This window comes from Rhipicephalus microplus, chromosome X (genome assembly GCF_043290135.1).
Source record: "Rhipicephalus microplus isolate Deutch F79 chromosome X, USDA_Rmic, whole genome shotgun sequence".
In the NCBI taxonomy this organism is placed as follows: Eukaryota; Metazoa; Arthropoda; class Arachnida; order Ixodida; family Ixodidae; genus Rhipicephalus; species Rhipicephalus microplus.
This window is the reverse complement of record NC_134710.1, coordinates 378,036,478-378,052,254: the sequence shown is the minus strand read 5'-3', so window position 1 is coordinate 378,052,254 and position 15,777 is coordinate 378,036,478. Positions and strand designations below refer to the sequence as shown.

Here is a 15,777-nt window from a genome sequence, read left to right as displayed (position 1 = left end):
CGAACTGCCCACTACTTCGTCCTCGCAAACATCCCACTATGCCCTATCACGGATCTATTACTTCACCCACCATAAAGCCATTATAATGAAGAGGGAGCCAATCATAAGATTTTTTGTATAGATACATACAGTGTTTGTCACGTCTTTGATGATTTAGTGAGCGATATTCGTGGATGGTTCACAGTTTAGCGATGAAACCATCCAGCGCTTCGTCCCACTCGTCATCATTCTCTCTATTGACATGCTGTGATTTTTTGTTTATTTACCCATGTTCAAAATTTTTGTAGCATGCAGCAAAGAAGGATAAATACAGAAAGAAGGAATAAATGAGGGCTATAGCACTCGCTTTTACATTGTTTGTGAGTGCCACGGTGTTTTGTAAGTGCAGCAAAGTACGCTTTAACAGGAATTTGTACAAACTCACCCAACTATCAGTTACACGGCAATCAGTCTATCTATTTCCGTACATATCGTAAAATATTGCTCATGAGTCTATTTAATGATACGAGCTTCACTTAGCTGCAGCTTCAATATGGTATAATGATGTGATACAAAAAGCCTCTCTAATGAGATAAAGTAATCTCGCGAACAGACAAATTAAGTGCATCGGTTATGAACCTCGCAAGTCGAATATATCTCAAAACAGTACAGTAGCCTTTAGATAGCACTTCGTGTGAATGCGTAATACCTTCCAACGTTTTCCACTCATACCTGTCGGTCTACCATTCCTACGGCTTGAGCAATAGCAGCTGCTGATCTGTCCCATGGAAAGCCAGCTGGAAACCGAGGTCAGGCCAAGCGAGCCACTGTGGCCAGAGGGGTAATGCTTGTGATAGTCTATACGTGCTGCTTAGTTTTATTGAAGCTTATATTCCCTCACCCTATGTCACTTACTACAATGCCAGTCAACTCTTCATAGGCAGCCTTTGTGCTTTGCAGTGTGGTAGATGTTCCTCCAAAACAGTAACAAAAGCTTGTTCCTCGTTCTTGCCCAACTTCGGAACGAGTTCTCGTTACAAGTTCCTTTGATGTGAATAAAATTCGATGCATTTTTATTTCAAAATTTTTTGGTGTGGTTACGTTGATGCTACATTACATTTTTATTCAAAACATAGTGACGGATAACCCTCAGACGTAATAAAGTGAGCGTTTTAAGGCTGCCGATTTTCGTGACCTATATTGAATTCTTAATTACCGCGTGAAATTATCTTCAACAACATGAATATATACGGCACTACCTATGGTCGTTTTTCCAACAGCGATGTTAGTAGCGGTTAACATTTTGCTGCCAACACTACTGATCACTTAGTATACATATAAATGGCATGTCTGACTTGAATGTATTAACGCCTAAAGAACACACACTTCGAGGCATGTATCGCTTTTGTCAGTTTTCCAAATTTAAGTGAACTTTTGAAGGCGTATTTTATGAATGTGAGAAGAGGTGTATGCATTGACTGATATGTAGGCCCCGCCACAGTGGTCTAGTGGCTAAGGTACTCGGCGGCTGACCCGCAGGTCGCGGTAGCGAATCCCGGCTGCGGTGGCTGCATTTCTGATGGAGGCGGAAATGTTATAGGCACGTGTACTCAGATTTAGGTGCATGTTATAGAACCCCTGGTGGTTGGAATTTCTGGAGCTCTCCACTACAGCGTCTCTCATAATCACTTGGTTGTTTGGTACCTTAAACCCCACATATCAATTATTTATTTGTGCGGTTTAACGTCCCAAAACAGAAGTGCAAGGGTCTTTTAATTAGCTAAGATGTAGTGAGCTCTTGAAAAGCGCGTCCATCACGGCTGGATCTCGACCGAAGAAGACGCACGTGATCTTCTTTTCTTTTTCAGGGTGAGAGCCACTCGTGGTCTCAATCCATTACATGCAGGTGGCATTATCCCTCCTTCTGAAAAATAAAAAAAGACAAAAATAGAGGAAAAAGTAGACATAGCATTGCCCCGATGATATAACATAGCCGCGCGAAGAAGAAAAAGAAAATAGAAAAACCAGATAAACGGAATGTAGAAACTGAAGATCGTGACAATAAGAATATTTGGCAGATCCCACGTACCTGGGAATGAACTTTATGCGAAGCACATGGAGGGAAGGTGACCATGTTGCATTTTCTTTTTGAGCGACACGTCATGAAATGACGCTAAGTATATGTACAAATGTTGCTCGTAGAGACATGTTGCAGAATCGCAGATGTTTTTATAAGCAGTTTTCCACTTTCAGTACGATGTCAGCTGAATATGTGTTTTAGCAACACCAGAAGCTTACAAGAAACACTGATGCTCGCAAAGATGATGGCCCTTGACACTACCGTATACCTAAATCAATCTCAGCACATGGCACTTCACCGCAATTGACGTTAACCCGGCGTGACGGCTGTATGAAAGGATTACATATGTAATGTTTGTAAAATTGGGTAGGCAGCACTGCAACCACTATTGATGTTTCTCGAAGATTAGCGTCTATTTGAAAAGTAGTTCCGAGACCTCGCGTAGCTCTGTGATATAATGCTTGACTGCCACGCAGAACGCTTTGGTTTGATTCCTGCTGGGATTTCGAAATTAATCGTTTGCATTCGTCGGGTGGCCAACGCTGCCTATGACAGGTTTTTCTTAACACTGACATTTATTCTATGCCTTCATTGGGTCGACGCTACCGATGTCGAGTATTGCTTAACGCTCACGCGTCAAGCCTAACGCTCACGCGTTCTCGTCGTTCCTATGTAAATGCCCAGTGTCAATCACATATGGCACATACCCGCATTTTAGTGTCACATACCCGCCCGTGAGTATGTGCCACTGTCTGACGGGAAGTGTTTGACGACGTACGCGACGGAATTGTGACATTATTCATGTCTTGACAAGCGCGTTATGTTCGTCAAACCATCTTACCCTCCCATTGTAACTTTGGTTCACGCCAAGTTAAGGGGGTGACCATGAGAGCACCCAAACGTAAGCGACCAGATAGAGAGATACCCTCAAAGTCGCCAAAGTTTGCTAAAAAAATGCTTCGCATAAAAAAAAAGTCAATGAACGTGCAAGCATGTTAAAGGGCCATGACATAATCGCCCAACAGTTCGCTGTTTTCAGCGGGAAATTGAGGTAGAGGGTCAACTATGCCTTAATACGCTCGAAAACTCGATCTTAAAAGACTATTTCAGTGTAAAATAAGCCGTAGAAATCGTCGGCTATGAACTCCACCCACCCCGGCAACCATCATCTTGCCGTGGCATGCGTGACGTCACAATAGGCACGGAGCAATACTGTCATCTGCTACCAAACAGCCACCTACAGCACGTGGTCAGTGTATTGCTTGCCACGTAGTCCGCATGTTGTTAGTGGGTTGCGAGCGGTACTGTGTTGCGGCGTGATACCGCCGTAGCATCCCCATGTCTCACAACGGCACCATCCCCATATCGTCGACACCATCAAATCATTCGGGCAGTGGGTCATCTAGCAGCAGTAGCAGCGACAACGTCGTATACGTTGCGCATTTTGATTTTGTTTCATCGCCATTGATTTTGTCCCCATGCCCTATTACAGATCAAGGAAACAATGTAATAACGTTACAAATGGCCAAGGGAGTTGGCTGACCATTGTAAATCCCGTGGCGGCTCATAGATATTCAATTCAGCCACAGTTATCGAGATAATATTTGATAAGGTTACTAGAGAGATTATTGAGGCTGAGGCATTCACATCACTGGCGTCTACGTGCGTGAACACTCTTTCGCTTATGCTCAGTGATAGGGAATTGTATTATTTATAAAATTAATTTTTGTGCTCATCATACATGTCATGTGACGTTATTCGTCTGGTGCTTTAGGCGAGCCTGCGGTGGTAATAAACATCACGTTGGATGTTAGCGCCTGTGTCTTGTGTCCTCTTCTTGTGTCCCCATTTCTTATTGCTATTTTCAGTCGCCAGATAAAGAAAGTATTTTTGCAGACATTTGAAGCATTGAAGTAAATGGAAAACAGGCAGTTTCCAAACGGAGGAGGCCCTACAAGGCAACCACCAGGTGCATTCATTGGCACAGCGGCAACATCTTGATGTGGGTGAAACGCAAAAGTGCCTGCATACTTCGATTTGTTTTATTTACTTACAAATACTTCAGGCCCTATTCGGGCCCAAGCAGAAGTGGGTACATAAATGTCAGTGAGAATCATAAAAAATCAACAGAAGGTACAAAAGTTACAGAAAATTGCAACATGAATGAGGAAGGTTATAAATTTATACCAATACAAAAATACAATTCACAGCACCAATGAGCTTTAGGTGCATGTTATTGAAGATTGTTCATAATAAAGCTCGAGTGTCCACAATAGTGCGCTTTATAATCATGAAACCATCGAATATATTAAGCATTTAACAGTGAAAGGCAGGAAGTTTAACTGAATTGAATATTGTTTTTGTTGATAATCATTCATGCTGATGTTCATCGTTTGCTTATTTGCTTTGTATTACAGAATGCCTCCACCTGAAAGGCAAAGAGCTCCGAAATGCAGTCGAGATCGCCACTGGGTTTGAAGACTTGTCAGTGGAGGTCCTGGATGTGATTGCTGGTGGGACAGCTTTTGTGTAAATATATAATGCATTTATTGTGCAATAGTGCACCGCACAACGAAAACACAATTGCTGTGCTGGAACACTTCTGCGGGCTATTATGCGCATCAACATCGCCAAAAGTGAGGCGGTTAATCGAAGCTATAGAAAAAAAAACATGGCGAACGATTGAGTGGCCCCGAAAGAGTCGCTTTTGAATCTGTATTTTGAAAATCTGGGGCCGGATTCACAAAACTCAATTACGAAAACATTTTTGCGCAAGACAAATTTTGTTGCGTAAGTCGATTCACGAAACGAAAAAAAAAAACGTCGTAAGAGGCCACCGTTGTCACATCGGCCGCTGCAATAAAACGCGCTGTGACTGCCCGGGAACATGTCAGCGATAGTGATGCAGTTGCTTTATTTGCTTACGTCACCGAAAAGGGCTCGTAAGTGGATTCACGAAGCAAAACTGTCCGTAAAAACAGCATGGATGAGACGAAATCCTTACAGTGGTCCGGACCACTCTTAGGAACAATGTGGCTACTTAGAACCTGCCGTCGCGGTGGTATACTTTGGTGCCCTGGCTGGTTTTGAGTTAATTCACGCCCATGAAGGACTGGCTGCCTGATGACTGGTGGTGCGTTTTTATTTCTTTCGGTGCTTTGAGTTTCGTGTGTTGTTTCCTTTGTACGCATTGGATGGTGTTGACAACCACCATCGTCCAATAAGTTCGAAGTCGCAGAAATTGAAGAATTCTATTGGGCGTCAATAGCGTAAAATTATGATTGTAAAGATTTGTGGTTGAATGAAACCCAATGTGCTACGTGAATGGTCAGTGCATTCGAACGTGACACGGCATAGGATCAACCTTATTTGTTATGTTTTTGTGTTGCGCCCCATCTCATCAAATTAAAAGTACGACTCGAGATCCTTACCTCGTTGGGGGAAATTACCACCAAAGAGGTTAATGATAGCACATTCCTTGCACGCTATTGGAAATAAAAAAATTCCGCCATATCCACGAAGTGAATGATGATGGGTGGGCGAAGCTCCGGAGGTAAACCTGGTAAACCATGAATCCTCTGTACATTTTGCCCACTCGATTTTATTACATCGCTCCCCCTAGCGTACGTCGCCGCACTAAATCGAACGATTGCCTTCAACCAATGACACGCGCCATATGTGACATCATTCCTATTTTATAAGATCTCGCGTCTTTCATCAACTACAAGTACCGCTTTCTAGTTTATAACATCTTGCATATTTTCATCATCAGCTACAAGTACCACCATCTAGTAAAAACTACAAGAACTAAACGAGAGGTGGCTACATACAGGAGACGGTACCGCCATCTAGTGAACACTGCGAGAACTAAACTAGAGGTGGCTACATGGATGGATGGATGGATGGATATGGCTGTACCCTTTAGATCGGGCGGTGGCTAGCGCCACCAAGCCGTAACACCTAATGAACCAAAAACTATATTTATTTTTTTCCCTTAAAAAGTGAGTTTGAGGATTCGTACTTTGCAGTGAAGAGTTTAATTTTCACTCGTGTCTTGACTTTAGCCACCAATCAGATAACCTCCTTCTGGTTAAGTCTACCCGCTTAAAGTTTATTTTGCCCTCCCGGTCCCTAAACCCCAGTGCTTTGAAAAACTCTGCGCCATCATCCTGAACTATAGGGTGAAGCCCTTTACAGAACATTATCAAGTGTTCGGCAGTTTCTTCTTCCTCTCCACACGCACTGCATACTGTGTCTACCCCTTCGTATTTGGCCCGATATGTCTTGGTTCGCAGTACTCCCGTCCTGGCCTCAAACAGTAGAGAACTACCCCGAGTATTATCATAGATCCTTTCCTTGGCAATTTCCTGCTTAAAAGTTCGATAGATCTCTAGTGCGGACTTCTTAATCATGCCCATTCTCCACATGTCAGTCTCCGTTTCCTTCACTTTCTTCTTAACCGATAGTTCTTTTTGGTTTGGCCACCTGCTGTTTTCTAAGTATTTACCAGTTAACTTCCTGGTTCGCTTCCTCCATTTTGTATCGACATTGTTCATGTACAAGTAGCTGATAACCTTCCTAGCCCAACGCTCTTCCCCCATTTCTCTCAATCGTTTCTCAAATTTTATCTTGCTGCTAGCTTCCCTGCCCTCAAATGATGTCCATCCCAGATCATACAGGGGACGGTACCGCCATCTAGTGAACACTGCAAGAACTAAACTAGAGGTGGCTACATACAGGCTACAGGGGACGCACAGCCCACGCCCGAAGGAGCTTCGCCCCTAAAATGAGATGAACTTTTCAGTGAGTGGTTCATAAAGCTTGTGCTCTAGTGTATTTCCATTGGCTCTAACTGTCCAATGAGTGCGATCACTGAAATACAGCTGTGGATACACTTTGCGACGATCTAGAACGGCACGTACTTTGTAAACTGGGCCCGAATTCACAAAGCTTTCTCTTTCGCTACGCATTTTCTTAGCCAAATATTCTCTTATCTGGAGGGATTACTATAGCGCGGGTATGAATTTAACTTATTCGGCACTTAAGAGGGCAAGGAGGACAGACGATAGCCGATGAAACGACAAGGAAAGAAAGAAGTGTGTGCCGATAATATCAAGGTAGCACACAAAGCGTCTAGCATCGAGAGTATACGATGATAACCAATAATTTGCTGCATCTAAGTTTCAGTTCCGCGAGCGTCTGCTACAGCGCTTACGGGATGCCGCGTACGTTGTAATAGACGTTTTGGTGGGCTGTGCAAATCCAAGCACTCGCCTTTAATCAATGACTGTAGCTAAAAAAAATAATTGCTTCATGGCCTTAAGCCACCGAGCAATTCATGCACTATCTCGCCAAGTACAAGTAAACAACACTCCAGGTGCACCACATAAATGAAACCACACATAAATCGATGCATGCAATGTTTGAAAATGTGCCTTGAATGTCTTCCCTTATTTAAAGCGACCACTTACCTTACATTTCATTGAAGCTGCGCTGCTACTTAACTAATTCGGTGCTATCTAGCACGGTATAGTGGTGAACGTAAGGGTGTTTTGTACCTATAGTCAAAGGTAGCCTTTGTTACAATATTCTTATTACAAGACACATGAGCGACTTTGGTGCCTGCAGACGAATTGTGCTAAAATAGATAACAGCAGTAATCAAATGAAATTGTGAGCGCAATTTCGCTGGTTCCATGCACCGTAGCATTTTTATAAAGCCGGAATGCGAGAACGTGCATACGCTTATGCTTAGGTATATGTCTACGTAAAATGAGGGAGACTCGTCGGGAGGTGTCTCACTGCTAATGCTTTTCACAAAACACGGTGCAAATATTTCGTCCAGTGTTGTTTGAGTGCGCAAACAAAGCAAGGGACGTGTATACGAGTCTTGAGGTCGAGAGACGTTATCACACGTGCGAAAAGGATGAAGAGAGAGAGAGAGAAAGAGAGAGAGACTCTCGTTTCGGCTTCGCGAAAGCTTTAAATTGATAGATAATAAAGACAATTTTCTGGCCCAGCAGACGTCAGGGAAAGTCTCCGCAAAGCACTGTCGGACGCTTCGAGAGCATAAAAAAGAGGAGTACGCGTTATATGGGAGTCACAGCCACTCAGAAAGCGAGATGAAGTGTGAGTGTCCTTAGATGTGAGAATCATTGCTAATTAGGAGAGTTGAGTTAATGAGCCAAAACTTTCCTAAATAACGATAATGGAAGCAAACTGAGCATTCATCTAGTGAAAGTGACACTAGTGACAGTGAACTCATAATAGTTGATTAGCGTTGTCACAGGCTGTTATATATTTTCATTTTCCTATTTATATTTGGCAAACTATGAGAAGGTAGCCTACGTTAGAGCCGGCTATCCCAACGTCATGACAGTAATGTACAAGAATAAATAGCGCACGGTTATACAGTCACACGTGGCGGTTTCTATCTTCTAGTAACCTTGGGCAAACGCATTCTAACTATTTTTTCTATTTTTGACAAAGTTTCACCGGACGTTTTCGCATTTGGCTTCATTCGAAGTAATGACGATATATCAGCAATAGGGCGAATGCAAGCACTGCTGCAGTGTACGAGCGGTTACAGCGCTCAACTACAATCTACGAGGTACTTGGTTCGATTCGCAGAATCACTGAGCACTTTTTTTTTTTTCAAGAGGTTGCCCGGCCTGACATTATGCGTGGTGGCGGGTACTAATTTTTTGAGAAGTAGGCTTTCGCACTTGCTTCTTTCACTCCCCTTTTGACCCAAAAGCGCTGTACTGTGCTACTTCAAAAATTAAACAAGTCAGGGTTCATAATTTTTTCCTCCATTCTCTCTTATCGCAAAAGTGTCCAGTGCTGAAATACCAATATTATACCTGGTATATAACTTTTCACGTGTTTGGATATTTGACCAGCAATCAGTCTTCACGGTGTTTTGAAGAAAATCTACACATGCAGTGAGCTAACTGCTTGCAGCCAAGTTGACTGCCTTTGTAGGGACACGCTTTTGTGCTAATTTGGTGGGCATCATCACATGCAGCAAGACCAAAAAGCACGGACAGTTAGAGCTGACGCGAACAGAGTGATTAGTTTGTGTCTTCTCTCCCGCTATTTGTCATGCTGCACGCTTCAGTGTAATCTCGCTGTGAATGGTTAAAACGAACTATAGCAGTTAATCGAGTTCTGCTGAGAGGCTCCCTATTGTCCAGAATGAAACAGAACAATGGCAATTTGATTTGTGTGATAAAGAGATACCCTGCTCTTGGTTACTAGAATAAATTTCTAAACTGAAGTTTATTTTTTATTAACAACAGTTCCAGTGCAGATGAAAGGTGCATGAACAAAATTCGTGTATTCAGCTTGACTAGGTTTGTGACCTTAATTGTAATTGCGAACCGGTATCACCGTATGCATAAATATCACACACATATACAACGACGGGTGATAGCTTGCTTATCCTGATTAAAATTGAAAGGTTGAAATCGACATATTCAACCAATGCAATGTGTACGAGATATGCCATGTAGAGTAGCTATGCTCTAAACTAATCTTCGCAGGTTCGTTCGATTTTGCCCAATTTCTTGCCCATGATTGTAGGTTGGTAAATAAAACAACTGCTTCGAACACACATATTCTGTGTAAGGTTACATTTATTTTTATGCAGTACAAAATAAATTGAATTATGTAATGGCTCAAAAGAGAAATAACTAGAAACAAATTCAGCCATATCATTACCAAACTTACTCACCAGTGATAAACGGATTCTCATTTAAAAGATACATACATACATACATTCATATACCCACACACACATATACATATGTACACCCATACATACATATATACACACACTCAGGTGTAAATATTAAAATGAATGGCTATAAAACAACAATTCTAATAAACTCATTTTGAATATACTACAGAAAGTAACTTACGAGAGAAATCCACCGGCACTGTTATGTCTGAACACGGTGTTTCTCGAACCATCTCGCAAAAGCTTGATGCATGGTTTTCCGCTGATGCCCAGTGACAAGCACTCTTCATAAAAAACACTAGAATAAAGCCCTTGACAATGTCATGCTAAAGAAAAGGGCTGTGCATCAATATTTTGTACATGTCTGTAATATCACTCTGTTTATTTACATAGCTTGGCTCATCCACAACCCACTAACAAAGCATGTTAGGACACTTGGGCTGAAAGTTGGCACAGCGCGAGTAAATTCTGACAATACATGAATCATACAATTATAAGTTACTAAGCTCCTTGGTGCAAACAGTGTTTATATTGACAGCTATAGGTGCCATTTCGTTTCCCCAAAACACTTCTCAAAAGTAAAATCAACTTGATTGAGCTAAAAGTTTCTATTCTGGCGCGTCGTGGTGGCTCAACGCTGGAAGTGACTATTTTGGCCAAGAAAACAAAGATCAATTATTTTTCCAGTTCGTGAATTCACCCCATGCTAAAATTGAGGCAGCTGGTAGGAGTGCTTTTGGAGAGAGGAAACCACCACATTCCCACCAGTCATGGCCTTGGGTAGCTATTTCACTTGAACAAAAATGATGAAAAACACTCCTCAAGAAGACTTCAAAGTTTGCACATCAACACAGTTCCCATACTGCTGTCCATTAGTCTTCTTGAAAAATATTAAGTTTACTGGTGGGCAAAGACTGTACACTATGTGAGGTGATGCTCCAGTGCACTGCATGTATGTCTTGCCGCTGGCCTCAACTGCGATGTTGCTCAGCACATATGTGTAAAATAACAACTAATACTATGCCACTGCAAAGTAATTATGTGTCATTTGCATGAAACAGGGACCACCATAAAAGAACATAACATTTGTCTTCACAACGTTCGAAAACTGTGAATAAATTTCCCCAGAGTTTTCACAGTTCATCTGAGGATAGTAATATTGGTTGTAAACACATTCTTACTTCCACTAACAAACTATTATAAGATGACAGATTCAATATTAGAGTATACCTGCACTTTTGTAGGGCTAAACAATTATACAGGCACCTAGAAAAACACAAGTGAATGCATGCTATAGCTACATATAAAAATAAATACTTTTATTTCTAGTCTGAGTAGAGCTGCATAGATGATAAGTCACTTGCATTACATTATGAACAAACCTATCCGAGCAAAGTATACATTTAAAAAGTTACACTTACACAGGAGATAAGTAGACTATTGAAGGACGGACAGGCAGTGCGATAATACCCAAGCACTAAAATCTACTGTTAAGATATACTAGGAGTAGTGATGATCCTCTTCCTTCCAAATAAAATAATCCACATAGATTCACTTTTCAGAGGTTATACACTCATGGCATCATTGGTGCTATACAAATGAGTGTACACTGAAGGATTACATTCACTAAGTACATGATTACTGCATCCATGGCTTTACTTCTTGTAATACAAAGAATGCAAACACAGTTACCATTGGCGACCATTGATGCTGTGATTTCTGGCATGTAAATGTAGAGACGCGCAGGCACTTAACACACATGTTAAAAACTTCAGCTCAAAATTATTTGCCCACTAACACTACAGCAGCCTTTAAATTCGTGTCATAGTTTGGTATCTTCTATGCAAAAGTTAAATAATTTCGAATGCAAGGAAAGGAACTGCTGAATAATGCACTGCTAAGAAGTTAAGCAGCAGCTGCTCCTGACATCACAATGTGCTCTTTCTGCTGTTGTAAACTTTGAGCAGGAGAACAGTCACTGGCAGTCCCTCTTTACTTGTTGGTCTTCTGTGCTCTGTTCTTGATACACTGTACATAACCGTGGAGCACCGAACCCCTTGTTACTGCTGGAACTTAGAATAATACAGATCATTGTTACAACCATGCTACATGCAAGAGTGTATAGTTGTCAATTATGTGCTCATATTGACAGATATTGTATTTTCAGAAGCCAATGACAAGCCTCAACACACACACACACAAACAGTGCTAAAAATATATTTAATATGATACAAGAGCAAAACCACAATGTTATAGATGAAGGCATAAAACTTCTGACAGGCATAAAAAGCATATAGAGTTTCTTTTATTTTGACTTTACACTAGGTGCGAGAAGTAGACCTCAAATAAGTTCACTAAGAAACACAAGTTAGACTGCATTACAAAACAACAGCCAATGTTGATAACGTTAAGGCTGTCTAACATAGCCAGCTCACCATACCGCATATAGGAGCAAAGGGGCAGTCTAGAAGACACAAATTACTTGTGGATTATGAGTGTGCTTGTTACTGACTTCTATTATTCTAAATGAAGAAAACCTTTCAAAATTGCACTTCATCAGGGGAAATAATCACACGCAACAAAAACAACGGGCTCCTACAGGTGCCAACAACACTCATCATTATTGTTGATACCAGTGTCTTGCCGGATGAATATGCTGTGTCCTGCACAGAACACCAAAGGAGTGCTCCATGACTTGAATTGCATGTGTGCTAGCTGCATCGCCCATCTGCCCAAATAGGCTAGCCACAGACAGAAAAATGAGAAGCCATGGCTTTGAAACACACTGAACGTCACCTTTAGAGATCAACAATGCATACTTAGGTCAGGTACAATTTGTAGAAAAATATATATCACTATGCAATCGTGGTGAACATGTTCGGCTGAAACACAAGCAACAGCACTGAAAGAGAAAAAGCTACATTAGGTAAAAGATGCAGTTACTGGCCCTATGTCATCTGAGGTTTCTTTTATAGGTCTTTCTCCTTGCAAGCTGTGAACAGCCAGGCAATTTTCACCCACTTGCTATTTCCTTCTAGAGCACTTGATTCACAGAGGGAGTCACAAGCTCGAGATCTCAATAAGGAATCAAAGTATTTGTGCTCGTTTCAAAGCACAAGCTTTTGAGTCTCAGATTATTGGAGTTTCATTCATAAGCTGCAGGCTTTCAGCTTTCAACATTCTCAAGTATCTTGCAATTTAGTTCTGTAAATGTTGAATAAGAATTATGTGTAAGAGTATTACAGGTATCCACTGAAAGCAACCTTGCTTGGGATTTCAATTTGTGCACAGTAAGTGGTGTTCACGTAATCGTATGTATTAAAGAAAAACTAACCTTGCAGCCAGCCGTTAGGCAGTTTTGTGCCCTCAAAGCTCCCAAGCCGATTGCAGTCCTTCCAGATGAGGCTGCCATGCATGCTTCCACGCCAGATCCGCTGAATGATAACAGTCCGAGCAGTGACATAGGCTTGCACAGTTAGAGAGAACGTGTCCTTCCTACTTTTGTACAGGTGCTCCAAGTAATGATGAGGATTGATGTGCCAGAATGTGCAACCGATGCACCACAGGACCTTAACAAACCAATCTCTGCGATCTGTGAAGAGCCAAAAACGAGATATTTAAAAACAATCAATTAAAGCACTCACTTCTAATACTTATTTGAGGAAGCTATCACTTCGTTCACGTGACCAAAATCTGCTATAATCACTTTGAAATAAACTGAAGCCTCATGTAAAATTTACGTACCGCAATATATATGTCCTACTGAAGTTTATTACTACCACAGTGGTAATCGTCTATAGAACTAATTTTCCAAAATAACATAAATTTTTTAAGTGCAACCTTGCTCCTGAAAATAAATTCACATTAACTTTCCAACTATCAAACGTGGTCAATCGACAGGCCCAACCTCATAATTAAACAAGAGCTCACTTGTATCAATTCACAAAAAACTTTTTATGTATTTGTTCCATAATATATGTATGCATATAACAGTAGTAGTAAATTTTTCATGCTTCAACTTACCATAGAGAAACATTACATCTGATGGGCTTAAAAACTTGCACACGTTATAGAACTGCGTGATTTGCAGCCAGAAAACCTTGGCTGAATTCATCCCTGCGATAATTACAAGCTGTTTACCTTGGCGCACGAACATCATTCAAAGGTAGAGCGAGCCACTGACATGTATTTTGTGTGACGCAGCGACCACTTGACCAGAGTATATTTCCGTTGCGAAGGCGAATCCCCTGTCGCATGCTCTGATCGAAGCAGACGACAAATGCGAGCAGACGACGGCTTGGCCGACAGGCACAGCTTGTGATTGGTTGTGAAGCAATACCCTCTACATCAGCTCACTCCATGACGTTGCCAAAACACTGCTTTCACCTGGCACGCTTGTCGGGTTTGTCATATCAGCCCCCTCGCACATAAGAGCAAATTTTGTCACCCCGTGAAAATTGCCCAACTAAATTTTAAGAGCTCTGTTACGTGCTGCGCAGTTGTCAAAACAACATGGCGTGGTAAACAGCATATCAGTCGGTGCGACTTTCAGCAAACGCTTTTCGCATGAGTTACTTCAGCGCTCGCCCGGATGCGTTGTGAATACGGCAGTTCTTCTGGTGCGTGTAAGGAGTGCGGAAAGCTGCGGCAGTACAATGGTGTACGGTGAAGCGCAGCGAAGCCTGTGCGTTGGTGTGGTTATCAAGTGGGGATCGGCACCGGTGTATCGACGGCAACTCGCACTCGAGAAGCCGGCAATGTGTGTTTGTGTCGGTAACAGTTCGTTCGCTTGACTTTCCCGTTCCTCTGTTGGGTGCTGTGCGACATTTCAGATTGACAGCGTTTTGGCACGTTACTTGAGTAACCCCTAGTACGTACGGAAACGTATGAACTACGCGCTATGTTTGGTTCTTGCCTCGCCACTAGTTAGCCCGTACGCTTCTATTTTCTTGTGACCAATCCAGTGTTAGGGAGAGAAACGATGTGTGTTGTGAACAGTGGTGCTGTTTTGACGTTCCAAGACTTGTGAACAAGCTGTACTCGTGTGACCGAAAATTGAAAGACAGCGTTGATAACTATTTTGCCCTGCGAAGTTGCAGTGGTGGAGCTTCTTGGTTTTGTTTGTTAACTCGTCACTTCTCTTTTTTGTGATAACCATAGTCCAAGTGCTGTGATGTGATGAACGAAAGCTGCGAGATGCTACGTTCTGTTGTGGATTGTGTTACTTTGGCAGCGCGCCTATACTGTTCTTCAGTAAGAACTTGAGAGTTCTGTGTGGCAGCGAGAGCCCGTGAACGTCAAGCTTCGCTCCGGCCCCCAGAAAGAGCTAAGATTTCACCGGTGCCTTGCTTTGGATGAAGTTGTAGGCCAATACCGCCTAACTACAGGTTTCCGAGTTCGTCTGACCATCGTTTTCCACGGCACTGGAGCCTTGACAACAGCAGGTCATGGCGAATTCTTACACTATATCAATTGACGTGCAAGCCTGGCCAGCCCTTCATTGCTGTCATCGGCAGCTTAAAGTCTGCAGATGTCCTTTGCCTGTTGGCCGTAGAGCACACTTGGTTCCTCGTGACACCGACGGCTACTAAATGCTGCCATCGGTGTGTTGACCTTGCAGAACTAAATTTCACCGGTACTATATTTCACGCAGCGCTATAACGTGTTCAAGTTTTTAAGCCCATCAGATGTAATGTTTCCCTGTGGTAAGTTAAAGCATGAAAAATTTACAACATCTGTTATATACATACATATATTATGGAGGAAATACATCAGAAGGTTTTTGTGATTTTATACAAGTGAGCTCTTGTTTGATTATGAGGATGGGCCTGTCGATTTACCACGTTTGATAGTTGGAAAGTTAATGTGAATTTATTTTCCAGGAGCCAGATTGCACTTGAGAAATTTGTGTTATTTTAAAAAAATTAGTTCTAAAGACGAACGGTAGCACTATACTTCACTAAGACATATATATTGCG

At 42.0% G+C, this 15,777-nt stretch overlaps 1 protein-coding gene across 1 annotated transcript in view; it reads left to right on the top strand.

Moving 5' to 3' along the window:
* Nucleotides 1-15,777, top strand: part of LOC142776412 (uncharacterized) — a 51,142-nt gene that overhangs the window by 1,838 nt on the left and 33,527 nt on the right. The window contains exon 2 of the mRNA XM_075880037.1: nt 4,477-4,572. Coding sequence (XP_075736152.1) covers nt 4,477-4,572 — 96 coding nt within the window. The remainder of the gene's footprint in view (nt 1-4,476; nt 4,573-15,777) is intronic.